Consider the following 26,588-nt stretch of genomic DNA (forward strand, 5'->3'; position numbering starts at 1 on the left):
ACTGCTTCCACCTGTGACAAAACTTAACCTTTCCCACAATCATCATCATCATCATCATCATTGAATTTTATGCATGAAGGCTCTATGTACATGTAAAGCCTGCACACCAGAAGAGGGCATCAGATCCCAGTATAGATGGTTGTGAGCCACCAGGTGGTTGCTTGGAATTGAACTCGGGACCTCTGGAAGAGCAGACAGTGCTCTTAATTGCTGAACCATGTCTCCAGCCTGCTGCCTAAGAATTCTTAAACCAAACCAGGCTTACGTTCTGTGGACTGATGGCCACACTCAGGCGTGATAGACAGTGAGGCTGGCAGGACGACTGTCATTGGATTCCCCATGTTCCTGGACCAGCTCTTTGAAGATGCTTGCAGTTGGAGGTAACTTGCAAGGAACTGTCAGGAAACAAGGTTCTAAACCCATCACTCCTAAAACACTGGGCTAACACTGGGGCCTTGGAGATCAGCTACCTAATGCCCCCCCCAAATCTGGCCTCCGCTGCCTAATGGCCCCCCATCTGGCCTCATCACAAGGCAGTGGTGAGACTCTGCCATAAGGTTTTGGTCTTGGAGAAGAAGGCACCCAAGTTGTGGTCCAGCAAAGAAATGCTTCCCACCACAGGCCTCAGCCAGGAAGCGCGTGTTGCTCACTCCAGCTTTCTGGTTTATAGACATGTGACATTGGGGCAACATTTCCAGTAACGATGAGGCCAGGGGAAAAACAAAGACTCGAGGGAAACGCGCCCTGCTTGTTGTTTTAGCACCTTTTTCTGATCTAAAGTTACTTAGTTTAGAAACAGAAATGTGCCATGTGGAACTTGGTTGGCTCACAGCCTTTTTATAATTGGTCAGTTTCGAAATGGGAAGGCAGCGAGATGTTTCCAAAGTTTCGGGAGACGTAGAAGTTTGCAGGAAAAGCATGCTTTTCCCCCTGAGTTTTTCTTTGCCCCCTTGGATCCTGTTGTCACCCACAGCTGGCGTAAGGAAGGACTGAGTTAACGGGTAGGACAGGCGACATAGCTGGGCCACGTCAGGATCCCGGCACACTCCTGGGGACAGAGGAACACTGGCTCCTTGTCGCTCCTTCCCAGCTCTGCTTCTGACTTGTACGTGAGGTCCATCTGTGGTCCCAGAGACAGCGTTCCCTTCGTCTCTGGGTTCTCCCTAGCTCACCCGGGATCCCTGTAGGCTCCCTGAGCCTTGAACAAGATCCAAGGGAGTCTATAACCATTCCCGCAGGAGGGTGAGGTCCTTGGAAAGCAGAGATGACAGGCCAGTGACACAGGCCAAACTAAGACTGCCTTTGTAGGTCAGCATGGCTCCATGGAGACCTTGCACAGACATAGACACCCTCCCGCCATGCACAGGTGCCCCTGCTCCCCACTTCACGCCACCAGTCTCCTGGCTCCTAGGTCATCATTTACATTTGATCCCAGGGTTCTGACTTCAGAGCTCATCCCCACACTCTTGTCCTCTGCTCCAGGCCAGTGGCCTGTGCACAGCAGTGGCATTCTGGGAGACACGGGGGGGGGGGGGGGTAGAGGGGAGGTCCTTGAAGGCTAAATAGATAGGAAGCAAGTTTCCAAGAAAGTGCTGGGTTAGGATCTTCTCTCCAGGGCTGTGTGGCTGCTGCTGGACCTAGAATTGGCCTCCTGTGCTCTGGTCATAGCTGGCTTATCTATTTGTTTACGGAGTAACTGAGAACCTGCTGTGTGCCAGTCTGTATGGTCCCAGCCCCAGGGATGCCAGGATGAACGTGAGGAGGATGGCAGGATGAATGTGAGGAGGTCTTTGTCTTCCAGGACCCCCAGTTGGATGGGAGAATAAGTCCACCAGCGTGTCAATAAACATAACAGCACAAGTACCATAGATGGTGGAGTGAAGCCATCCAGGCACATAGACCTGCCAGGGAAGTGCCAGGCCTCCTGCGGCTAATTTACTTATTAGTCATGTACTTTTGTTGTGCTAGGGTGTGTCACTTTTCTATTGCTGTGACAAAACATGGAGAGACAAAACACCTAAGACAGACACTGCTATAGTTAACTTATAGCAGAAAGAGTTTAATCGGGCTTATGGCTCCATAGGGTTAGAGTCTGTGATGGTGGGGATGTAGGTGTGGCAACAGGCGGCTGGAGCAGCCAGCTGAGAGCTCAGATCTTGGCCCATACGCAGGAGACAGCACACTGCTGAGTGTAGGAGACACTTTTGAGACCTCACAGCCTATCCCCACTGACACCTCATCCAACACAAGGCAACACCTCCTAGTTTCTCCCAAACAGGTACACCAACTAGGACCCAAGCATTCAAACATATGATCTTATGGGGGGAAGGGGGGTACGGGGCGGCTCACATCCCCACTTAAACCACCACATAGGGATTAAACCTCACACATGCTAAACACGTTGTCTACCACTGAGCTATATATCCTCCAACACTGCCACACACACACACACACCCCTTGTATCTTATTTTATTCTGTATTTTGAGACAAAGCCTAGCTAAGTTGTCTAGTGTCCTAGCTAGGGTTTCTGCTGCTGATAAAATACCACGACCAAAAGCAATGTGGGGTTTTATTGTTATTTGTTTTTTTATCTTACAATTCTGAGATCCCACTCTATTACTAAGGGGTGGAGGGCAGGCTAGAAACCTGAAGCAGAAACTCAAGCAGAGGCCATGGAAGAACACCACTGACCGGCATGCTCCTCCTGGTCCTCTCAGCCTGCTTTCCTACACCATGAAGAACTGATGCCTAGGACTAGTCCCGCCCACAGTGGGCGTAACCTCCCACATCAGTCCAGCATTTTCCTAAATAAGTTTTTTTTTTCCCCAGATGACTCTAGCTCATGTCAAGTTGACATAAAAACTAGCCAACACACCCATGCTGGCCATGAATTTGTACATTTTCCACCTTGGCCTCCTGAGTGCCTGGCAAAGAGAGAAGACAACTGTGCAGAAGATGGCTGGCCACTTACAGCACTTGGTGGCCAAGTGTGCAAACATATCCTATGGCTGGCTATGGTAGCGTATGCCTGCAATCCCAGTGGAGGACCAGGAGCTCATCGACATGCTCAGCTACATAGCAAGCTGAAGGGCAGGCTGGGTTACATTAAGACACTGTCTCTAAACTTCAGGCATGGGACTATTAAAAAAAATCCTATTACCTGGGACATTGAGGTTGAGGTCAGCCTGGACTACACAGTGTCTCAGTAAGGAAACATAGAGTAAGTTGGGCATCTAGTTTCTCCACATCTCCAGGTACCCTGGGAACTGTTTCAGAGACATACAGGTCTGATGATACCACTGGCTAATAGAAGTAGTGCATCAGAATGAGAGAAAACTTGCTCCAGGGGCCTCCTCCAGCCTCTGGTTAATGGGGACCCTGTGGCGGTGGCTCAGAGACACTTGTTCACACCTGTAAAAGGAGGGCAATAGTTCTAACTGGCTTCCTGGCCACGGTCCCCACCTGGGTGTCTGGCATCAGGACACGCTCCTCTTCTTAGGAGCGTAAGAGAAGTAGTCTGCCCACTGTGAGCAGGAAACACAGGGACTGAGAATCTGTGCGCTGCACATTGTCCATTCTCCCTGGAGGGAAGGAAGCTGGGCCTGTGCTGTGGTATGGAAGGGTTAACCCCACCCCCAGCGCTCCCCTGACCAGCAGCCTTTCTCTGCAGCTGCTTTCTGGACAAAGCTTAGTCACGTGAGCACCAGCTGTGGGGATTTCCCCAGCAGTGATGCATGCATGTACGCGTGCATGCATCTGTGTGTGTGTGTGTGTGTGTGTGTGTGTGTGAGTGTGTCCGCCCGTGTGCTTCACTTAGTATGCACAACTGTTTAGCTGTCATCTGTGAATGCAGAGGACATTCTGCATTCTGACCAAAGCCTTGCAGAGCAGGGGTGGGCCAAGTCAGGAGAGGCCCAGGGGCTTTTCTAGCAGACGCTGTCGGGGAGGGGTTGGCTGAACCCGGATTCCACCAGTCATGGTAGAGAAGCATGTTGTCCTTGCACAGGCTCCCATTTCCTGTGACATCCATCTTGCCATAAGCCTATATTGGTTATGGGGGTTTGGGTTTTTTTTTTTTTTTAAAGCCCTTGGAAGGCTTTGAAGCAGATGTTGCCAGGCAGCCTTTCTGGGCTGTTGGGATGGGCCTGAGGGCTGTGGTGCCCAGGAAGGTCAAGGGCATTCCCCAGCATCAGAATGCCTGCATGTGGCTCAGGAGGGTAACCTGAGACTAGATCAGTGGTTCTCAACCTTCCCAACTCTGTGATCCTTTAATACAGCTCCTCATGTTGTGGTGATCCCAGGTTTGTGGCTAATTTAGAGGTATGGCCTAATAAATGCTTATTATTAGGCTGTAGTTATGATGGCAGTATTTTCTAACCCACTAACAATCAGTGAGAACACAGACGCCTGATGTATCTTAAAATGAGCCTTTACCCGGGGCAAGGCAGATGTTACCTCCTAAGCTGCCCTCCAATAACTCCCAGTCTCCATCCCGTTCCATCTGCTTCTAATAATTTCTATCTGGGCTACCTCCCATCCATAACCCCAAAATACTTGTTATTGTTGCTCATTTTGGCCATCTCTTTCTGTGAGGAACTTCAGAATTCCTCCTCTGGGGCCATGCGGCTCTTTTCCTATCCCGTGGTGGTCCTCCGCCTCCTTCCTCCTCGGCCCCATCTCTCGCCTAAGATCCTCTCAGTCTTCAAAGCCCACCAGCCTTAGCCACACCTATCCCATTTGCCTGCCCAAGTGTGTCGGCTTTTTACTGGTCAAGTAGGAATAAGTTTTTAGGTAAGATTATATAGCAATACTTGGGGCACATTAAAGGACAGCAAGCAGTAATTAGCATCAAAATACATCAGAACAATTTTCATTGCTATTTCATAGCTGTAATTCTGCTACTGTTATGAATTATAATGTAAATATCTGATAATGGGCCCCCCAAAGGCGTCACAGCCCACAGGATGAGAATGGCCGGACTAGATTAAGGTCAGGGACACAGGCTTCAAGTAAGCTTGGGTTCCCCTGAAACCAACAGAGCAAGGACCAAGGATCATGCTCCTGTCATCCACTGAGGTTGGTCTGGGCACTGAGTATGTGAGGTGTGGAGGGATGGAGGCAGGATTAGGACAAAAGGACTGTCAGGGCCAACAGGAGAGACACAACAGTTTGCGTGTGTGCGCTAGGAACGGAACCCAGGGTCTTTGTGCATTCTAGGCCAGTGCTCTAACACTGGGATATGCACCTAGCCTAGCTCAGGGTGTTTTTACTCAACACGTACTATGTGCCAAACATTTGCTAAGAGTATAGCCCTAGCAGGCATTCTGGAGCTAGTTGAAACAGTGAACGCTACAGGGCAAAGATGAATGAGATAGACCAACCTTAAAAGATGGCTATCCTGGGGGCTGGAGAGATGGCTTGGAGGTTAAGAACACTAACTGTTCTTCCAGAGGTCCTGAGTTCAATTCCCAGCAACTGCATGGTGGCTTACAACCATCTGTGAGATGTGGTGCCCCCTTCTGGCCTGCAGGTGTACAGTCAGGAGGAACATTATATACATAATAATAAATCTTTCTTTTTAAAAATGGGTATCCCTCCAAAAAATGGATATCCCCTGCCAGCCTGTCCACCAGGCAAAGGCTTCTGTGACAACTTCCCCCTCCCCCTCCCACCAAAAAAAAGAGACAGTCTAGACAGGAAGCCATTGAAGATGGCTTTTTAAAAGGATTTATTTACTTATTATGTATACAGTGCTCTGCCTGCATGTACACTTACACAACAGAAGAGGGTAGTAAAACACATTATAGATGGTTGTAAGCCCCCAGGTGGCTGCTGGGAATTGAACTCAGGAACTTAGGACCTCTGGAAAAGCAGTCCGTGCTCTTAACCTCTGAGCCATCTCTCCAGTCCCTGAAGAAAACTCTTAAAAAGTGCAATAGGGAGCTGGGTATGGTGGCGCACACCTTTAATCCTAGCACTTGGGAGACAGAGGCGGCCAGATCTCTGTGAGTTCAAGGCCAGCCTGGTCTACAAGGTGCGTTCAGGACAGCCAGGGCTACACAGAGAAACCCTGTCTCGAAAAACAAAAATTATGATAGGATGCTGAAGTGTAGCTCTTCACCATTTGCCGCCTCTGGTGGGGTGGGGGTGGGGAGGGCTCAGCTTTCTTTCAGGAGCTGGCCACTGGGAGTGTGACCATGTTCCAGTGAGTATATGGGCAGCACACGTTGCACTTTTCTTCTTCTTCTTTTGTTTAGGGGAGTACAAGGGTGGAGGGCTGGCCCTGGGAGGACTGGGAAGTAAATGTGATCTGGGTGCATTATGGGAAATTTCCAAATAACCAATAAAAAGATTGTGTTTAAAAAAGGGGATATCCCCAACTTCAGTGACCCTTGCTCAGAGTCAGGCCCTGTTGTACCAGTAAGATTTTTGGGGCTCACACCCTGACTCTCTCTCCCAGGCCACTCCAGTGAGCCTCCGAGAAGGACACCCTGTGGAGGTGGTGTGGACAGAATCAAGCAGGTAGCCAAGGCTGCCAGGCTGCCTCAAAGCAGGGGCTTCTGTTGCTTGGGGGGGGGGGGGATGTACTGTGTACATACTGTCCGTCCGTCCTCCTGTGCTGAGCAGCATCCAGTGCAGCAGGGCCCGGCAGCGCATGCAGGCAGCACTCTCTAAATAGCTGGCAGTTGATTCTTTTGATGATCTGATAACCAGAGTCCACAGTGAGAGACAGGATGTTCTGCACTACACTGTCCCGGGTGGGAATGTCCGTCCTGAGCATGCTGCCCGTGACTCCCTCCCTACATTCCTTCCCTTCCATTTGGCTGCTGAAGGGGCTGGCCAAGGGCTATAGGCCTGTGGTGGTGGCAGCTGACTGGCTTATTGAAGTCACTGGCCCATTTCTGAGCTGCTTTTGTGTGTGTGTGTGTGTGTGTGTGTGTGTGTGTGTGTGTGTGTGTGGTGTGTGTGTGTGAACTTACACAGTGGCCTAGGTGGGGGCTGCCGGGGAGGGGTGGAGGAGCGGCTGGAAGACAGCTCAGTAAATCGGGTGGACCACCAAGGCAGACCACCCGGTGGAGGGTGTGGCCGGGATGCTGGGATTCTCAGACTTTAGGAGAGGTAAGGACCTGAGAGCTGAGGGGGAGGCCACACCCAAGGGGCTATGTGGGATCAAGCTGCAGCTGCTGGAAGCAGATGCTCGGTCCCGCCCACCCACTGCTCTACTCAGTGCTCCTCTGTCTGCCCACACATATCCCAGAGTGGCCACCTGTTTCAGTAGTGTGCTGAAGCCCCTCCCCCAGACAGCTGAGTGGTCCCAGTGGTGGCTTTCCTTGCATCCACTAGGCTAGGTGACCTGGTCTCTGCCTTGGCTTGGGCATCCTTGGTTTTGGTCCTTTAAGCTGGTGGACCCCTCCCATCTCCTCACCTGAGCAGACAGTTTTCCTTGAGCAGCTCAGGCGTCAGGATCTGGTACATTCCTGCCGGAGGCTGGGCTGTCCCTTGTGTAACCTGGGTTCTGGGAAAGGCAAGACTCTGGGGAAGGAGACCTTTGTAGCTGCAAAATGTAAAAACATGGCTGCTTCTACACAGAGGAGCACAGCAGAAATAAATAAGGCCAGAGGGGAAGACCAGAAAGTGACAGCTCCCTTTAGGGTCCCAATTCCTACCTGCTTGCTCAGGCTCAACCCTGACACCCTCTCTTTCTTGCTATGGGCCTTGGGACAGGACCTTGGCTCCCCTGAGCTTCGGTTTCCTCGTCTGTGGAAGGCAGATTACTGTAAGGATTAAGTGATGAAATGTACTTAACCATTCAGCACTGTGCCCCACTCTCTGCTCCCAGTTCAGCAGGAAGTGATGTCATCTACCTGAACCTTAGGCAAGTGGCTTTCTCTCTCTCTGGCCTCGAGTCACCGCATGGTCTTCCTGGCCCGTGTGATGAGACCAGGCAGCCAAGGATGTAGCACGGAGAGGAGACTGGAGACATTTGGAATTTTCTTGTCTTTCAGCTCCCCATTGGTCATTCAGTGCCACTAAGGTCCTTAAGCGCTTCCACCCACTTGGCTCTGAAGCCGCAGCCCAGCCACTTAGGGCAAAACAAGCTACATAATTTAAAAAATGAGAACACGAACCTCTTGCTCATAAATGATGGATGCTTCCAGACCCACTATAGCATTAAGCTATCCCAGGGCCCTTGTGTCCGTGTACAGGATCCCAGAAGGCTACGCAGAGCAAGCCTCCAGGAAGCAAGCCTGCCTGAGAGGCTGGGAGGGGCACGCAGGGCATGTGGGGGAACCATTGCTGTGGTGGCAGTAACCCCTCACCCCTTAGTCCAAGATGGTGGGGTCCTTCGTCTGTGAGTTCGCATGAAGGGCTGTGGCTTCTGCTCACGTCCCCTTCCCAGCGCTGCCCATCTGAGAAACAGTTCACAGACCATCTTGGGTCATGCTCTGTTGTAGGAACAGGGTTCCTGAGGTCAGGTCTCATGTAGCCCAGGGTAGCCCCAAATTTGGTCTGTAGCTGAGGATGACCTTGTGTTTCCGACTCTCCTGCCTCTGCCTCCCAAGTGCTGGATTTCCAGGGAAGAGCCACCACCCCTGGCCTTATATCCTACTGGGATTTGAACCCACGGCTTCACACATGCTAGGCAAGCACTCTCCCAACTGAGGCACATCCCCTCGGCCTTGAGACTTGGGTAATTTATAAAGAAAAGGGGTTTAGGGCAGGTTCAGTGGGGCACACCTTCATTCTCAGCACTGGGGAGGCAGCGGCAAGAGGATCTCTGAGTTTGAGACCAGCCTGGTCTACAAAGTGAGTTCGAGGACATCCAGGGCTTCACAGAGAAAAGGGTTTATATTTTGGTTCAAGGTTCAGGAGGCCAAAAAAGCCCATGGTCATATAGCTGCCTCAGCTCTACAGCAGACAGCAGACAGGCCAGCAGGCAGGCATGTGCAGAAGGGACAGAAGGAGGCTTGGGACCCTGTTGTGCCTGCTCTGCCCTGTAAAACACCATGAATCAGGTGGGGCTGTTACAATATAAAGAACCATTGTGTGTCCGTGGCAGACAGTGGCGGAGCAGGGGCATACTCGGCTCACCAAGACAGCTGTTGCTGCTGCTACTGTTAATTACAGGGCTGAAAGTGGTGGCCAGGTTTCCTGGTGGCATAATCAAAAAGGGAAAGAAGCACCTGGAATCTAAGGAACTTAAGAATCTGGCCAGGGGCTGGGGAGATGGCTCAGCAGTTAAGGGCACTGACTGCTCTTCCAGAGGACCTGGGTTCAATTCCCAGCAACCACCTGGCAGCTCACGACTGTCTGTAACTCCAAGATCTGACACTGTCACATAGACAGACATGCAGACAAAACACCAATGCACATACCAATAAAGGTAAATAAACAAAAAGAAAGAAAGAAACTGGCCCTGTGCAGAGTCCAACTGTAACAAGGGAAAAGGAGGAAAGATCAGAAAGCTGCACACAGTACGAACAATAGAATTCCCAAAGAGGGAGCGGCCTCTCCTGAGATCCTGAAGGAGGGAAGGCCGGGGAGACCAGAGATTTCCATTCCACGGGGCCTGGCAGAATCTCTGAGCTGTGAAAGCTGGTAAAGGGGTGGTTGATCCACCCTGGTCCCCTGAGCCTTTGGCTCACTGTCATCCTTCATAGAGTTTGGGCAGTGGGCAGCCCCCCCCCTCCCCTTGCTCCTCCACCCAGAACTGCTGCCCACTCAGGGCTTACTAGTTTGGAATGCGGAGCTTGTTTTTCTCCAGGGAAGCATCCCGGGTTGGGGTGTGTGGGCCTTGGTCTCCACAGCTCTGCAGTTGTTCAAGGTTAAGGGTTGGGGGGAAGGGAGGAGCGGGTGTCCTTTCCTCATTTAGACTAGCCAGGCAAGCCAGACCTTGGAGAGGGGGAAGCTTCTGGAAGTTTATAGGTACCTGTCTGTGGTCCTTGGCTTCTTCCTCATCACCTAGAGCTGACAGGAACCAGGATCAGCCTCCCAAGTGCACACCAGACCCAGTGTTTGGCCACATCTGCAGACACTGGATTTTTCTCTGGGCCTAGATTCTTGCGGTGACAAGAACACGGACACCATACATGACAGAAAGACCCTGTCTCTACACTGTCTTAGCGTCCTGGAACTCACAGCTTTTGCATGTGTGGGTTATCCGCTTCTGCTCATACCCCAGAGGCCTAACTCCTACCTGTCCTGGAGCTTTCCCAGGCAGGGGATCCTGTCAGTGTGAAAATACTGGGAAGAAGATGTGGTGTAGGCCCATTCACTGCCAGGCTATGCGAGGAAAGGAAGATCAGATAGTTGAATGTCCTACCTCAGCCTCTGTAAGTGGCAAAGTGAGTACAGGGCCCAGGCCTCTGCTACTTGCACTTGGCTCCTCATCTCTGTCCCTGATGGCATGCCCCCCCCACTTTTTTTTTTCATGGTAATAGCACATAGCTGAGGAAACAGTTTAAAGGGAGGACATCTTTGTTTTGGCTCATGGTGTCACAGAGGCACCTGTCTGTGGTCACTGTCACCTGAGCTTATGGTCTGAAGGCTTCTCCAGCTTGTAGCACTGTTTGGGGGGATGGGCTTGCCGATGGGTGTGGCTCACCAGGAACAGGCCACGGAGGGCACAAGTGCTGCAGCTCTAGCCTTGCCTCCTGTTTCTTGGTCCACCAGGATGTGTGAGCAGGTTTTACTCACACAGCTATGGCCACGAAATGAGCCTCCCCACCACGACAGACCGAAGCCACAGATCCACATTCAGCTTTCTTCTCCAGTTGTTTCTGCCAGGTCACAGCGATGCAAATGGAACTAACAAATTCAGCTGCATGGCTGTTGGGCTGTGGAGAGCCAGAGCATGCATCCTGGCAGCAAGACCCTGTGGCAGAGCAAAGTTGCTCACAGCTCAGGGGAGGGAGAGGGAAAGAGAGGGAGAGAGGGAGAGACAGACAGACAGACAGACAAGGAAGGGTAGGGGCCATGGTGCGTCCAGTGACCCACCTCCTTCCAGGTAGGCCCCACTTCCTACTTCTTTCCGCCTCCCATTCCACCCGTTAGGTCCAAGGTCTCCAGATCCAGTCAGTTCCTTGTGGTCCATCAGCTAGCAACCAGACTTCCAGCTTGTGGGAAATTCTCCTTCTTCTTCTTCTTCGTCTTCTTCTTCTTCTTCTTCTTCTTCTTCTTCTTCTTCTTCTTCTTCTTCTTCTTCTTCTTCTTCTTCTTCTTCTTCTTTTCTCTCTCTCTCTCTCTCTCTCTTTTGAAGATTTATATATTTATTTTATATATTTGAGTGCCCTATCTGCATGTATACCTGCACACCAGAAGAGGGCATCAGATCCCAGTAGAGATGCTTGTGAGCCACCATGTGGTTGCTGGGAATTGAACTCCAGACGTCTGGGAGAGCAGATGGTGCTCTTAACCACTGAGCCCCCTCGAGTGCTTCTTTTCCTCTGGCAAGACTGTCTTTTTGCAGTTCTCATCTAATCACATGTGTTATGGCAAGCACCAGCTTCCTGCCAGTAAAGTCTAGGCCGTCAGACAACCACCTTAGCGATCAGGAGGTCTGAGTGCTGGTGGTGGCAGGTGTTGAGTGTCGAGGGCCATCGAAATTAAGCTCTTTGCCCAAGGCCACAGAGCTAGCTCTCCACAAGGCCCGGCATGCAGATTACCAGCCCCATACCTCTCATTTTGTAGCAGGCTGTGTCCCTTTCCTGCAGGATCCTGGCTTCTTGGTCAGTGGAGGAGAGGGGAGGGAAGCAGCAGCTGGCTTGTGTTGGTCACAGCTATTTCTTGGCTGTGCCTGCCTCTTGCCCCTGAGCCAGCAGCCCTTTCTGCTTGCTGGCTGGAGGGCCTGGCTGTAAGAGCCAGTGGCTCTCCTCTGTTCATCAGAAGGAGATGGAAGGGGTCCTTCCCACCCCAGGAGGAGCTTGCCAGGGCGGACTGGGAGCAACAGGCCTGGATTTACTCTGCGCATCCAGGGACTGGGGGATGAATTGCCTTTAAAAACGCAGGTTTGTTTTTAGTCTATCCCATTTTCCTCTGAGGGCAGGGAAGAAAATGCCTGCGTCTTGAGGTTGTTGAAGCACACAAGTGCACGTTAATGTAGCTGGCCATATCCTGCCTACTTGGTGCCTCTGTGAATAATTTGTTGTTGTTGCATTTATTGTGGTTTTTATGAGACAGGATTTCTCTATGTAGCTGTGGCTGTCCTGGACTCCTTTTGTAGACCAGGCTGGCCTCAAACTCACAGAGATCCACCTGCCTCTGCCTCAATGCATGCTGGGATTAAAGACATGTACCACCACACCCAGCTCCTGTGAATAAAATTTTATTAGGAGATAGCCCAGTCACTGTTTTTAGCATAATCACTGGATGGGGTGTGTGTGTGTGTGTGTGTGTGTGTGTGTGTGTGTGTGTGTGTGTGTGTGTGTGTGTGTTTGTGTATTTTACTGGAGATTGACCCTATTCCTCAAATATGCTAGGCAAGCACTTTACCACTGAGCTACACTCCCAGCCCTCTTTATATTTTGAGTCAGAATGAAAGTGACCCAGGTAGGCTTTGAACTTCTGGTTAACCTGCAGCCACCTCCCAAGTGCTGGGACTAACAGTTTTCAGCATGCCCAGCCCACTTTTGCACTATAATGGCCGAGCCAAGCATTCTTCCCAGAGACCACCCTGGATAGCAGACTAATTTCTTCCTGGGCTGTCCACACCCAGGCACAATGCCTTGCTGTGGTTCCCTGGAAGAGATTTGCCTTTCTCACAACACTTCCTCATGAAGAACCCAAAGGGAGAGGGAGCAAGATGTGAACTCAGGCAGGTAAGCGCCCCACCATCCCACCACACTCTGTTCTCCTTGTCTGCAGCCACTCAGGTCCTTGGTGGTCTCAGCCCCATGAGGGCAGTCCTGCCAGCTGCCAGGCTTGCTGAGAGGCTCCAGTCTCAGACCCAGCTCCGATTGTCCCTAATCCCAACTGACCCGATCTGAGGGCGATGCTGGGAAGTATCTCAGGCGCAGGGGTTTCTTGGTGTGTCTAGTGCATATGTCACTCACTCCGCATCACCGTCCTTCCATCCCGGACCCTTGACTTCCCCGGTGCTCTCAGAGCTGAATGAAGCTGAGAGCCAGGCCCCTGCCAGCTACATTACGGAAGTGTTGCTGGCAATGGTGGCATCCTTAGTAAGCACTGGCTTACTAGGCATCATGTTGCCCACTGCTCTCACTTCCTTTAGTCATCACAGCAGCCAGCAAGGCAAGCATACCACTTCATTCTGAATCTCACAAGTTCGAGAACAGGCTTTGAGGGGCTAGAGAGGTGGCCAGTGCTTAAGATGGCCGGCTGCTCTTCCAGAGGGTTAGACTCCCGGCACCCACCTGGTGGCTCTCAGCCATCTGTTTCAGGCACCAAGCATGCAAGTGATACACAGCCACATGTGCAAGAAAAATCACTCATATACATAGAAAAAAATAAAAATAAAGTTATGAAAAAGAAATTTAATTTAGAAAGAAAGAATAGGCTCCAAAAGAATAAGTGACCTACTTAAGGGGTGGGAGCCTGGGGAGGGGTGGGAGCCCGGAGCCTGGGGAGGGGTGGGATGCTGGGCAGGGGTGGGAGCCTGGGGAGGGGTGGGAGCCGGGGAGGGGTGGGAGCCTGGGGAGGGACTAATGCACAGTATTAGCTGTGTAGCCTTGAGTGAGTAACTTGATCTCTCTGGTCCAGTCTGCAAAGTGGAGGGGTAGCAGTACCTGTTGGTGTAGGTTTGTCTTGAAAGGTAACTAGCCCATTTGTGAAGTGCTGGTGCAAAGCTTGGCGGGCCATAGATGCTGGGTCAGTGTTGGGTGCCCTTAATCTGCTGTGAGGAGGCTTCCCCCAGGCCACTGCTAGGTTTCCTTGCAAGGGTTTGCCTCACACACGCAGCCCAGCATGGGCCCTGTGACCGGCTCCTGCAGCCAGTGCTCTGCGCCAGGCCAGGTTCCATTCTATGTCATGGAAGCCTGGGGCGGACACTTTCCATGTGAGAAATGTCTCCCTAACAGTGTGAGGCCAGAGGTATGTGCCCACCCCCTGAGCCATCATGAGCGTAAATGGTCCGTTATGGGCAGATAGTGCCTGTGGCGCGCTTGGTGTTTATGGTGACCTTTGACAGCACAGAAGTGTCTGAGCCAGGGCTGGCCTGGTGGCTCAGCTTGTGAAGGAGCTTCTGTGCGAGCCCTTCAACTCAAGCTTAACCCCTGGGACACATGGCAAGTGGAAAGACAGGACTGACCCCCTAAAGTTCCCCGGTGTCATGCACACCCAATGCACGCACAAACACATACATGCACACTTAAAAAATTAGAAATGCGGGGACTGGAGAGATGGCTTGGCAGGTAATAGCACTCGCTGCTCTTGCAAAGGATCTGGGTTCAATTCTCATCACCCACATGGGTGCTCATAACTATCTGTAACTCCTGTTCCAGGGGATCTGACACCCTCATACAGATATACATGCAGGCAAAACACCAATGCACATAAAATACAAATAAATAATTTTTAAAAAAGGGGGCTGGAGAGATGGCTCAGAGGTTAAGAGCACTGGCTGTTCTTCCAAAGGTCCTGAGTTCAATTCCCAGCAACCACATGGTGGCTCATAACCATCTATAATGTGATCTGATGCCCTCTTCTGCTGTGTAGGCATACATGAGGCATAATACTGTATAAATAATAAAAAATAAATAATTAGAAATGCGCCAGGCATGGTGGTGCACACCTTTAATGCCAACATTCGGGAAGCAGAGGCAGGTGGATTGCTGTGAGTTCGAGGCCAGCCTGGTCTACAAAGTGAGTCCAGGACAGCCAAGGCTACACAGAGAACCCCTGTCTCGAAAAACAAAACAAGAAAGTTAGAAATGCTCATAGAGGTGACAGGTGGAGACCTTTCTACCCCATCACAGTGCTAATGGCATCCTAGCACATAATGGCTTGTTCCTCTACAGCACTTCAGTTTTATCCTCCCTCTTGTCAGGAGACATTTTGTTTCTCTGGTGAGAAAATTGAGATCCAGATAGGATACCATTGTCTGAGCCTAGAATACGGTCTTCATCTCCTGGCCACTAGCTCCTGGGTCCAGCGTGAAGTAACAGTCTCTTAACAGCAGTGGTTCCCAACCTGTGGGCCATGACCCCTTTGGTATTCTTTTTTGTTTGTTTATTTGCTTGCTTTTCAAGACAGGGTTTCTCTGTGTAGCCTTGGCTCTCCTAGACTCGCTTTGTAGACCAGGCTGGCCTTGAACTCACATCGATGCGCCTGCCTCTGCCTCCCAAGAGCTGGGATTAAAGGCGTGCACCCCCACGCCTGGCTTCCCTTTGGTATTCTAAACAACCCCTTCACAGGGGTCACCTAATACTTTTGGAAAACACAGATATTCACATTATGATCCATAAGAGGAAGAAAATTATAGTTATGAAGTAGCCACAAAAATAAATTTATGGTGGAGGGTATTAAAGGGTCGCAGTATTAGGAAGGTTGAGAGCCACCGCTGTAGGGAGTCTTCTGCCCCCTCAGGCCTGCTTTCTCCCTTGGTGGGTGCAGCTCAACAGGACTTCAAGGCGTAGTAGATGTGGTACCATAAAACTAGAAAACTACCCTGACATTTGAGGTCCTGGGGATGGTCTTCTGAGCCTGCTGGCCTTTGACAATCCTTGGAACCACCAGGCCCCATGGGACCAGCCTCCCACATGGCTGAGGAGGCAGAGCCCAGCTGCCTTCTCCAACCCACACTAAAGCCGAATCCCATTGCAGGGAGGGCCTGGGTCAGGAATCTGCTTCAGAGGTTCCTGTGTTCCTACAGACACCTCATTATCCCAGCCAGTCTCTGTAATCATACAGGCCCACGCCCAGCAGTCATCCCAGGCCAGGAAATCACTCCCTCCCCTCCCCCGCCTTCCGCCCAGGGCGCCCTGAACCTCAGTGTCTGCAGCCACACATCCGTGGTCCTCCTGCCTGCCTAACGGTTTTCTCTCCTGCTTCTCCTTGCTCTCTCTGGGACTCGGAAGTGTGGTTATCCAGCTGGGCTGAGTCTCCCAAGAAGGACGTGACAGGTACTGCTTTGCGTGCGTGCATGCATGCGTGTGAACATGTGTGTCCCAGCATGTGTGCTGAGGAGCTGGTGCCCACAGGCATGCTTCCCTTCATCTGCATGCAGGCTTTCCCACTCCCTGGGCCTTCTGCCTGCAGGGAGAACCCTTTGTAGTCCTCTGATGAGCTATGGAGCCTTGCAGAGCGGTGACCAGGTATCAGAGTGTGAGCGAATGCTGGCTCAGTGCCTGTGGGTTTGAATCCCAGCTCAGCCATGCCCTGCCTGTGCTGCCCTGGGTAAGCTGCATAACCTTTCCAAAGGCATACAATGCCATCTCTGGGCCTCTCGGTGCCAGGGTAATGGTGGGCTGCTGTCATCTTTGACCTCATCACATCGACCTTCCCAGGGAGAATAGCCAAAGAGGAGCCATCTCTAGCCTGATGCAGCGAGCGAGCTTCTGATTCCCAAACCTACTTTCCAGAGATCTCTCTGGGGAGCTAGAGATCTGGAGCACGGGGGTCGGGGGTGGGGGGTGGGGCGGCCTTCCTGTGAGTGTAACTGTGGATCACAGTCCCCATTTCCCAGTAGTTCAGAGCTTGGAATTGCCCCACGGCCTTTAGCTTGCTTGATGAGGTGCCCTTTGGGGCCCAGGGACCTAGCCTATATCTGGGGAAAGGGTCAGTTTTGCTGGCAAGACTATAAGGCTTGCAGTAGATACTGGGAGAGGGGCAGCATTTCCAGAAGAGTCTTCAACAGGACCTTTTCCATCCTAAGAGCAAATAATCAGGCTGAGGGCCTGGGAGGTATGGTGGAGGACTGAGATAAAAAGGGATCTTGGGCCAATTGCAGGGTCAAAGCTCAAGCTTCAGTCCACATCCCCCCCACCCCCCCTTACGCCACTGCTGTTGGCAAGGAAGGGGGCGGTTAGCATCCTGGGAGAGAGGCCAGGAGAGACGGCAGTAGGGGAGGTCCCCTTTCCTCTTGGTCGTCCTTATGGCGTTCCCTGTGACGCCTGCCTGGGCCTGAGCTAATCACTGGGCTCCTGTCCCTTTTTCCCCTCTGCTCAAGCCAGCAACGCAGAGCACACTTGGCCCACGGCAATGCATTCTATTCACCAAACGTATAGCTGAGAGGCCAGCAGGCCCAGTGCAGCCTGAGAGGACTGAGGGACCGTTGGGGCTTGGTGGAGTGCCTAGGGTTGGGAGTGTCATGGGGAACCGGTGGCTGAGCTCCCATAAGGCCTGGCTTCTCAAGATAAGTCCAACTCTCTAGAGGCCCCCACACACACCCTAGAGTGGGGGGCGGGGGGCAGCCAACTGAGAGTCCAGGGCTAGAGACTCCCAGCCTCGGTTTCCCTTCTGGAATGTCGGGGGAATTCTGTCAAACAGGAGAGTCAGAGATCCCAAAGGATAGGGTCCTGGGGCTGCTTAGCCTGGCATCCAACCCAGAGTGGCCTGCGAGGCTCTGAGCTGGCTCTCTCTGGCTAGTAAGCCTGTGCCTGCCTGGAGGTGGGTCTAGAAGAGGCGCATCACGGAGAAGTAGCTTTCGGCTTCCCTCTCCACCTTCCTGGTGCTGTGGCTTTTGCTATGATCTGCCTCTGGTAGTGAGGTCTCTAGTTTCTTCCATAGTCTCTGCTCTCTAACCAGCTGTTTGTACTCTGCACAGGGCTTTGGCCCCGTATTTTCAGGGCGTTCGGAACAGTCCCATGAGGTACTGTTCCTGTTTACAGATGAGGAAGCTAAACTCAGGAAGGGTAAGTGTCCTCCCCGAGGTCACAGAGCAAGCAAGGGCAAGGCCCGACTGGACTCCAGAGCCTCTGACACTGATGCTAAGTTTGTGGCTCGGGAATGCTGGGTAACGGTTCTGTCTGCCACGGGAATCAGAGGTGACTAGTCTGGAGAACCATTCCCAAGCAAAAGCCCCGGAGAGACCGAGAGACGGAGTGCTAAGGGAGCCTCCTGAGAGGCAGAAATGCCCGGGTAGAGTTGAGAGTAACAGAAGGGAAGGGAAAGCATTTGGGGCAGGGCCTACAGGCAAGGCTTAGGGAGAACTCAGCACACGGTGCTGAATAACAAATGCTACGCGGAATGGAGGAGTATCAAGGAGCCAAAGGAGCACCAATCACAAGAAAGACTGGGCTCCAGTCTACCCTTGATTCTTCAAGTGCCCGGGAGCCATTGAAGGGTTGGGGGCCAGGGAATGACTTGGCAAAGACCTAGTTTAGAAGCTTAAGTTGACAGCAAAACACCCCAAATTTCTATGCAGATGGTAATTGGAGGGATGCAGGTGTGAGGCAGGGTAGGGCAGAGACCCTCAGGAGCCCAGCGGGCCCAGCCAAGGACTCCAGTAAAGCTTAAGAACCCATCTCTTATGCAAGTCCTGTCCTAATGCAGGAGAGACAGCTCTCCAGAAGGGTCCACCCCTCTGCTCCGTGCCAAAGCCTCATCTGAGCACAAGAGGCTCCCTCCCCCCTCCCTCAGGCAGACTCCTCCAGACCCCAATTTTCCAGGCCTTGCCTGTCTTGGAGGGAATCCAGAGCTGCCTCTACAGATGACATCACCACCCACCGCCGGGCTAGCCGTTTCTCATCTGGATACCTGCTCTTAGTTGCCTGCCGCCATGCATGAACACCCCAAGAGGCAGATGCCAGGGCGGGGGAGAGAAAGGGGGGAAGAGAGGGAACCCACAGCTAGTGCAGCTGTCTGCAAGAAGAGAGGCAGCCTGCCCATGCTGTGTGACCCCGGAAGAAGCTCTCTTTGCTTTACTTTCCTGAGTCACAGAGCGCTAGGCGTTAGAGACTCCAGCCAATTTTCCAGGCAGACCGCGCATGAGGACTGTGGGTGTGTAGATTTTCCTCTGCTTTGAAATCTTGCCTCAGATTTTTCTTGGCTTGTACCAAGATGAGCTGATATCTGTCCCCCTCCACTGGCACCTCATCTTTGTCCATCGTCTGGCCACGGTCCCAGAGCTTCTTGCTCCTTATCGCTTCAGTTTGCCATCTCCTCCTCCTCCCTTCCAGTTCAGTCATTTATTGTCCCCCCCCCTTTGGGGGAAGGAGGGGGTAAGGCCCTTCTTGCTTTACCCAGATGAACTTGCAGTCACGCCATCTGTCTGGAAGGACATTCGTTTTCACGCCCAGTGCCTGCCACTCATGGATGCACGGGCTACTCAGCAGAGCCTATAAGAATCCCAGACTCCAGTGTTCATCAGGCACCATCTGTGTGTCAGGTGTCTGGGGACGCGGGTCCTTCCTAGAGACTGAGCGTCAATGGTACCTGCAGGCCATGTGTGGTACAGGAGTTAAGATCATGTGCTCGGAGGCATGGGGCTTGGGTACAGTCCCACCTCAGGACACTGCATCCCCTCGTGACTTTCAGTTTACACGTGGGTAGCATGAGGCCACGTGGAGCCTACTGTGGAAGGGTACGGTGAGGACCTGGCACGACGCTGACTATGAGACCGACCCTGAGGGGCCCTGGTGGTGACCTGTATGTGCTTGGCCACTGTCAGGACTTAAAAGTCTCAACCTGCTCCAGAATTCCTACCCCTGCCCCCCCCCCCCCCCCCCCCCGCCACACACACACACTCAGGTCTGGTATTCTCCATACCCATTTGTCGCATTTAAGGTCCTCTCAGTGTCTGGTCCCCTTTTGGTTTGTGCTACACAGGACAGGCACTGATACCCTCCAGGGCACAGTAGGAGGCCATTTGTCAGCCCAGAGCCTATTCTGTTGCTAGCTGGTGCCGAAGCTGGCGGACATATGAGTATAGAGGCTGGGATGCCCAGCTGTTGGTTGTGTTTCTGCCTGAAATACAATTCTGGCTTTGCAGGGACCGTCCGGGGCTTGCATGTGCGCACTCATGGGGCACACCTCAGCTTCTGAGTCTCCAATGGGGCCCTGCTGGGGCCAGAAAAGCAAATCTTACTTTTGGCTGCATCTCAGAACTGACAGGATGGGGTATGCAAAGTGACTCATGCGGAGGCCCCACCCACTAAAGCTGGCCCTCTAAAGCCTGAGCATCAGAGTTGGAGGTTTAAAAGCTCCTGTGACGAGTTCCTAAGTGGAGGGTCATTGTGTCTGAAGGACAGTGTGTATGGAAACAGGTCAGTGTCCCGTGATTTGAAGAGAAGTGGACTTGAACCTTTAAAAAGACCGTGAGTGCTTTGACTGTCTCTGTATGAGCTGTGGGAACGGGAAGAGAAAAGGGTGTCTCAAGGTAGACTGAAGCCGTACCTGCCCAGCATGTGAGTCAGACTTGGTCATGCAGAGGGAATGTGTCTGAGGGGTGAGGCAGGCACCACAGGAGACTGGGAACACTCACTGGGCCATTTCTTTGGTTACTCTGACAGTGTAGAGCCCAGCCTTCGAGAACATTGGTAGTAGAGTTTTGCATTTGTTTTGGTTTTGAGATAGGTTTCTTGAGTGGCAACCCAGGCTGACCTTGAACTCCTGGTTCTCCTGCCTCGGCCTCTAGTGTGGGAACTACAGGCTGACTGGCAAACATATGGTGTAAGAAATGTGCTAGGAATTCCCTTAGGGTTGGAGGGGTCTGGGAAGGCTTCCTGAAAGAGGTGATTACTCATTTTCTGGCTCGTAGATCCGTACAACACTAGCAGGGCATCCCGTCTTCGGGAGTGTCTGAGGTAACAGCTGAAGAGCAGAGACGATCGATCTGACAGCGCATCCAGCCGTATTCCCTTTAAGCTGAGATGGGCACCCAGCCTGTCCCTTTCCTATCCTGGTGCTTGTTTAACGAATGTCACACTGGTCCAGTAGCCAAATAGGACAAAGAGCTGGCTTGCTCCTGGAAGCAGGGCTCACGTGCCCTCTCTCTGGTAAACCCCAGCCTTTGACTCTGAGGCTTTAAAAAACCGCCTAGCACTTCAAGGCAAGAGGGACCAGGCAGCCTCTGCTGGTTGAGATGGTGAAGGGGGGTGGCGGGGGGGGGGGGGCCAGGAAGGCTCCTCCGGAACCCCTGAGGCTGCTGTCTGCCCGGCCCTTGAAGAACCAGGAGGACAGGAATGGAGCAGAACTTGAGGAAAAGTTGGCGAGGGGGGTGGGGGTGGGATTCGGGGGGGGGGGGGGCCAGGCTCGCCAGCACTGGCGCTGGGACTTTCTTCTTGGGTTTCAAGTAAACAGTCTGGGCTCTCCTCCCATCCCCTGCCTCCACCCCCAGCTCCTCATGTGTTTCTATTTAAGGGTTTCGAGTAAGCCCTAGTGATTGGCGGTCTCCAACCCTCTTGACTCTTTGCTGGACCTAGGCTGTGGAGAAGTTCTCTCTCTCTCTCCCTCCTGAGTGGAGCCCTTGCTGCCTTTTCTCTCTGGGTTTACAGGCTTGGGGTAGAGGCAGCCGGTCTCCTGAACCTCCCACTTCCCTCTCTTCTCTCTCTCTCTCTCTCTCTCCCCTGTGCTCTGGCCTCAGCCTTCATGGGCCGCCCACTGTGCTCTTGTGGCCTCCCTCTCACACCCCAGCCAGCCCAAGAGTCTGGAAAGATGATGGGAGGCCCCAGGCCTCTCTGCAGACTCCCCCATGCCGGCCTGTGACTAACTCTTTACACGCAGCAGCAGGCTTTCCCCTCAACTTCCCTTGGCTTCCATCTCTGCCTCTCTCCACCCCCTTCTCCTCCCCCCTCCCCATCCCCTGGCTCTCCATGTCCCCCGGTCCCCGCGGTGCAGCGGGCCGGTGTGGGGCCTTGCTATATGGCCTGTCCTTGGGTCCCAGCAAGCTTCGAGCCCTGGCTACGGGCTGCTCCTCGGTGCAGAGCTGGCGACCGAGCAGCCTCCCTCGAGGGCGATGGACAGAGGGCGCCCCGGACGCGGGGCCACAGCCGGCCGCTGGCTCACCGCATGCTTTCTGCCCTCGCCAGGTGCCGACACCAACGCCGAGCCCATGATCCTGGAACAGTACGTGGTGGTGTCCAACTATAAGAAACAAGAGAACTCGGAGCTGAGCCTCCAGGCCGGGGAGGTGGTAGATGTCATCGAGAAGAACGAAAGTGGTGAGTGCCTGGCCTTTGGCTGTCCACTCCTGGCCTTTGGCTGTCCACTCCCGGCTCCAGCCTGGCTTCTGGGCCCCGCTGGGTTTTTGTTCCTCCCCCCACCCCCCACCTCTGCAGCTATACGTTATTTCCATCTGGAAGGGAGCGGGCCGAGAAGTCTGAAGTTCCCCTGTTGGTTTGGGCTGCAGGCCAGCAGTTTGCCTGGTGGGGGAAGAATGTCTCCCTGGCTTGAGGCTAATTAGCCAGCTTGTGCTAAGGCAAAGCCAAGGTGGCAGCAGAAGCATCCATTCTCTATTCGGGGACCCCTGATGCCATCCCAGGCCCGGAGGAGATGGTAGCTTTAGCTCAGGGGTGCCCAGTGACAGCTTTCCCACTTTGAGTTGTCTATGTGCCAGGATCCAGGCAAGAGTGGGAGGACTCAGCCAGCTGGTGGAGAAGGCAGGCCATGGCATCACAATGGATTCCAGAGTCCCCAGACCCCTGGCAAGATGTCTGAGGAAGGGCCAGGCCTTGTGGGAGGTTGGCTAGTGTCTGGGCAGTGAGTGGGTGGTGAGCTGCCTGCCTCCTGCTGAGCTGGAAGCCAGCAGGACCTGGGAAGAGGGCCCAGGCCCTGGATGAAGCCAGGTCCTGGAGGGGTCCTGTAGCAGCCACTTTGTCACTAAGAACTGATATAGGAACCACACCCATGGCTTGCCAGGGTTGGCTGGTTCCAGGGTTCTTGCAGAGTGGACCAAAGTCCCTTGATGTCCTTGACGAGAAAAGGCACAGCAGATAGAGAAAAGAGGAGTCAAGTGTGTCGGTCTGTGTTGCAGGCTCATGTGGCTCCTGAAGGGGCAGAGGGTCCTTGAAGCCACAGAGTCCCCTGCAGCATTCCCACACCCTGCCAGGTGGTATGTGAATAGGGTCAGGATCTTGTTTCGGTTTCGGTTTCATTTTTCTGGGGGCAGGACTTGTACATAGGTGTACCCCTGGATTGTATTTGGGGGCCCTTCAAGAGGGAGGCACATCTTCTCTGTTCCCTTCAAATATTCTGAAAAGAAAGCAGTCTAAAAGAGCACTGTGTCCATTCTGTAGATAGGATGACTGAGGCACAGAGAGCTGGTGTGGTGGTGGTGGGGGGTAAGTGTTCTGAGGTCAAAAACAGTACTCCCAAACTCCTGAACGATAATGTCTCTGGGTGGCTGAGGGAGACACTAAAGAAATCTCAGTGGACACTCCTGGTGCTCCTGAGCACCAGGCTATGATGTGAACCTAGGCTCGACTCCCCCTCCTAAGGCCGGTGTCATCATAGTCCACTTCCGTCCCTGATAAGTCAGGCTCTGTCCTCGTGCCTGGGCAGTTGGCAGTGACACTTGCACACATGACAGAACATGACCTGGTAATTAGATCTTGATTCCAGGTGACCCCCGCACTGGTTCCCTCCCTGCGTAACTTCGTGGTGTCCCTAACTCCCTGATCTGTAAGGAAGCTGGCATTGTCTTGGGGGCTGGCTCTGGAAGCTCCGAGTCCCTGAGGCGCCATGGAGGGTTCGCTCTCTCCTGACAGCATGAGAAGTGGTGGTGGTGGTGGGTGTTTGCTTGGGAGCCGGCTTCTAGGAAGACAGCTCGCTCCTGAATGCAAGATCAGTTCTTCCAGAGAGGTGCTTTCTTGGGTGCTGCCACACGTGCCCTGTCTCTCCACCGTCGCTATGTGACCCAGCGTAGCAGGAGGGGTAAGCCCCTGAGTCTTTGGGGTCAGTTAGCCATTGGCCAGGATGACAGAAGGTCTTGCTACATGATTGCATGCTGAGGGTGGTGGCACACGCCTTTAACCGTAGCACTCAGGAGGCAGAGGCAGGCACTATCTGTGAGTTTGAGGTCAGCCTCGTCTATATAGTGAGTTTGACTCCATCTGTGGCTAAATAGTGAGGCCCTGTCACAAACAAACAAACAAACAAATAAACAAACCCCAAAAGCAAAACCCTCCAGGATTCATTTGTCTTTTCTCTTCCCATTCCATATCTATAACCCCTAGAATACATGGACTATTTCCTAAGCGTCTGTGTGAGACCTAGAAACAGTGTGGAGATGCCTGCTTTCCTGCAGAGTCCCTTTGGCTGTTAAAAGGTGCCTCAGCTTGCCCCTACATCCATCGTCTGAGAAGGCCAGTCTGGCACAGAGACCACATAAGATAGCCACTGTGCTTAGATGCAGGATTCTGGCTACTGCCACATAGGTGGGCAACTTCAGAGCCCTTCACGTCTCTGGGCCTTACCTGTTTTTTTCTGGATAACCTCATGGCTGCTTGGAAGTGGAGGCTGGAACAAGCCGTCTCCCTGAGCCCTGCCTTGTGTCTGAACTGCTGGGTGACTCAGCAAGGCCCTGGGTGTCAGAGGGAGGAGAGCCTCATTATTTGTGGCTTCTCTGCCGTTCTGGTGGTTTGTAAAGATGGCTATGTAGCTACACCGTGTGTTTGACCAAGAATCTCTGGAGTACTGTGGCTACCTGTCTGTCTGTCCATTGAAACAGGATGGCTCGTATGTACATCCAGCTTAACAAGAGAGAGAGGGGGTAGAGGAGAGAAAGCTACATGACCAGACTTAAGGCCCTGGGCGGTAATTCTCTGGTAAGGAAGCAGGAGGCTGGATTGAGAGGGTTGTAGGTGAGGCGTGGGCATCCTGTGAGCTGTCTCAGAGTGGTGAGTGAGGCATCTAAACTCCAGAACAAAGACCCAACTGTGATGCCTTTGACCTGGGACATGGTGAGCATGTTGCAACATTTCCACGGGCGTTGCTGGGCCGCAGCCCCAGTGAGTACCATCCCCCAGGCCTCCCATTGGGTGCAGGCCTCTGCCTGTGTGCCCTTTTACTTAGCTGGGAGTTGCTCAGATGGAGGGCCCATCGGGAGACCCAGCAACCTCTGCCTGCTTGTCAGAGGCCCCTGAGTGACCTGAACTACAGCCACAAGGTAATGTGGGATGTTTGACACACCAGCACTCTGTGGCTGTCATCCGTCAAAAGAGATGGAAGGTGATTCCAAGTCTATAAACTGTAAGCACCAGGCCCCAGGCCACCATACTAAATAGGATAATTTTACCAGCATCATGGAGTAATCCTATGTGGGAGAAGACACTTTAACCATTTTGCAACTAAGGAAATAGGCAAAGCGTCTAGGTGATTCTTAGACTCCAAGAGCTGAGGTCTCTCGCTCCAAAAAGGCCCTGGAGGAGGCTGAGAAGTTGCTCGTCTTGGAGTGTTGAGTGGGTAAAAGTGTGTGTCTATGATGTCTGTGTCTGTGGTGACTGGATTAGAGACATGGACTGGTCAAGATGATCGTAGATCTCCCTGGAGGACCCGTGCCAAAAGCTGTCCCTCGGATCCTGCTGGCATGGCGTTCACAGGTGGTGGGCTATTGGTGATGAAATTGGTCCTTTGACCTTGGAGGCAGGCATCAATTGAAAAGACCTCAAGAAGATGTTGTGTTCCCAAACCGAGGATAATCCATCCCAAGGAGCACAAATAAGGGCAGAAGTTACAAGCACCCTTTTTGATTAAAAAGAAAGAGCTCATGTAAGAAGACCCTTCTCCACTGCTCAGTAGAATCACAGAGAACAGGAAGACACAGCAGCTTTGGGCCTGCAACAGCCATTGTTTCTTTATGGAAACCCCTTGACCTGAGCAATGGTACCTGAAGTGTGTGCTCATAGGACATTCTTGTGTCTCGAAGACTGTCTCAGCCACACCTTCTGGCCGCATAACTGGTCTGACATCTGCAGACTGGTGAGGTCAGGGCCCTGGTTGCCGATTTCCGAGCTGACCAAAGCTGCCTCCAGCTTTCCAGGATTGTTTCCTTCCAAGAGTGCAGCCGGGGCTGGGAGTGTGGGTGGTGAGTCAACAGAATTCTTCCTGCCTCAGCTTTCACCCTGAGCCTTTTACTTCCTGGCACTGCTGTGACACACGGAGGGGTCTCATCCTTCCGTGGAAACTAGGGCTTTTACGCTCTTTGCGTTAATCCACTCCCTTTCCCAGGGAGGAAACTAAGCCTCGGGAAGCTTTACCCTCCAAAGCTAGTTCTTTAGTGCATTTGGTCTGTGACTAAAGGCTGGAAATTCCTCTAACTTGCTCAAGAGTCTATTGAAAAGCTACGGGAAAAACTCACTCAAGCCAAGAGCGGGATGTGACTCCAGCCCTGGGGGGGGAATGGGACCGGGACGCACAGTCAGCACGGCCTTGCTTTTGTCCTTTCTTGGCTCTGCCTCTGCCCCCCCCCCCACTCTGTGCGTGTGCCTGCCTCTGCATGGCATGTGTGTTCCGATCTCTTTTTCTCTGGTACCACGTGGACGCGAAGCCGAGCTGTGCGCTCCTCACTGCAGGCCAGCTTTCTTTCTCTCATTCACCTAAGACAGCAGCTTGTTTACATCCGGGTGGCTTGTCAGCCTCAGCCTCTGTGAGGTTTCAGTTGCGAGACTTGCTATAGGCTCCAGTTCTGAGCTCAGGTTTTGAAGTGTGAGCTGGCTCATGGGAAGGCTGAGGCAGGAGGATCCCTTCCATCT

At 52.8% G+C, this 26,588-nt stretch overlaps 1 protein-coding gene across 8 annotated transcripts in view; it reads left to right on the top strand.

Moving 5' to 3' along the window:
- The window catches only part of SH3PXD2A (SH3 and PX domains 2A), a 204,076-nt gene that overhangs the window by 128,635 nt on the left and 48,853 nt on the right, over positions 1-26,588 (top strand). For 4 of the 8 annotated variants that reach the window (XM_084763099.1, XM_084763097.1, XM_084763100.1 and 1 more), the window contains 2 exons: positions 16,035-16,079; positions 21,927-22,058. In XM_084763099.1, coding sequence (XP_084619225.1) covers positions 16,035-16,079; positions 21,927-22,058 — 177 coding nt within the window. Of the gene's footprint in view, positions 1-16,034; positions 16,080-20,073; positions 20,214-21,926; positions 22,059-26,588 lie in introns of those variants that run through there. The other 4 variants (XM_084763098.1, XM_084763102.1, XM_084763103.1 and 1 more) reach the window with 3 other exon arrangements.

The sequence above is a fragment of the Acomys minous genome, assembly GCF_964271855.1.
Source record: "Acomys minous genome assembly, chromosome: 2".
Lineage (NCBI taxonomy): Eukaryota > Metazoa > Chordata > Mammalia > Rodentia > Muridae > Acomys > Acomys minous.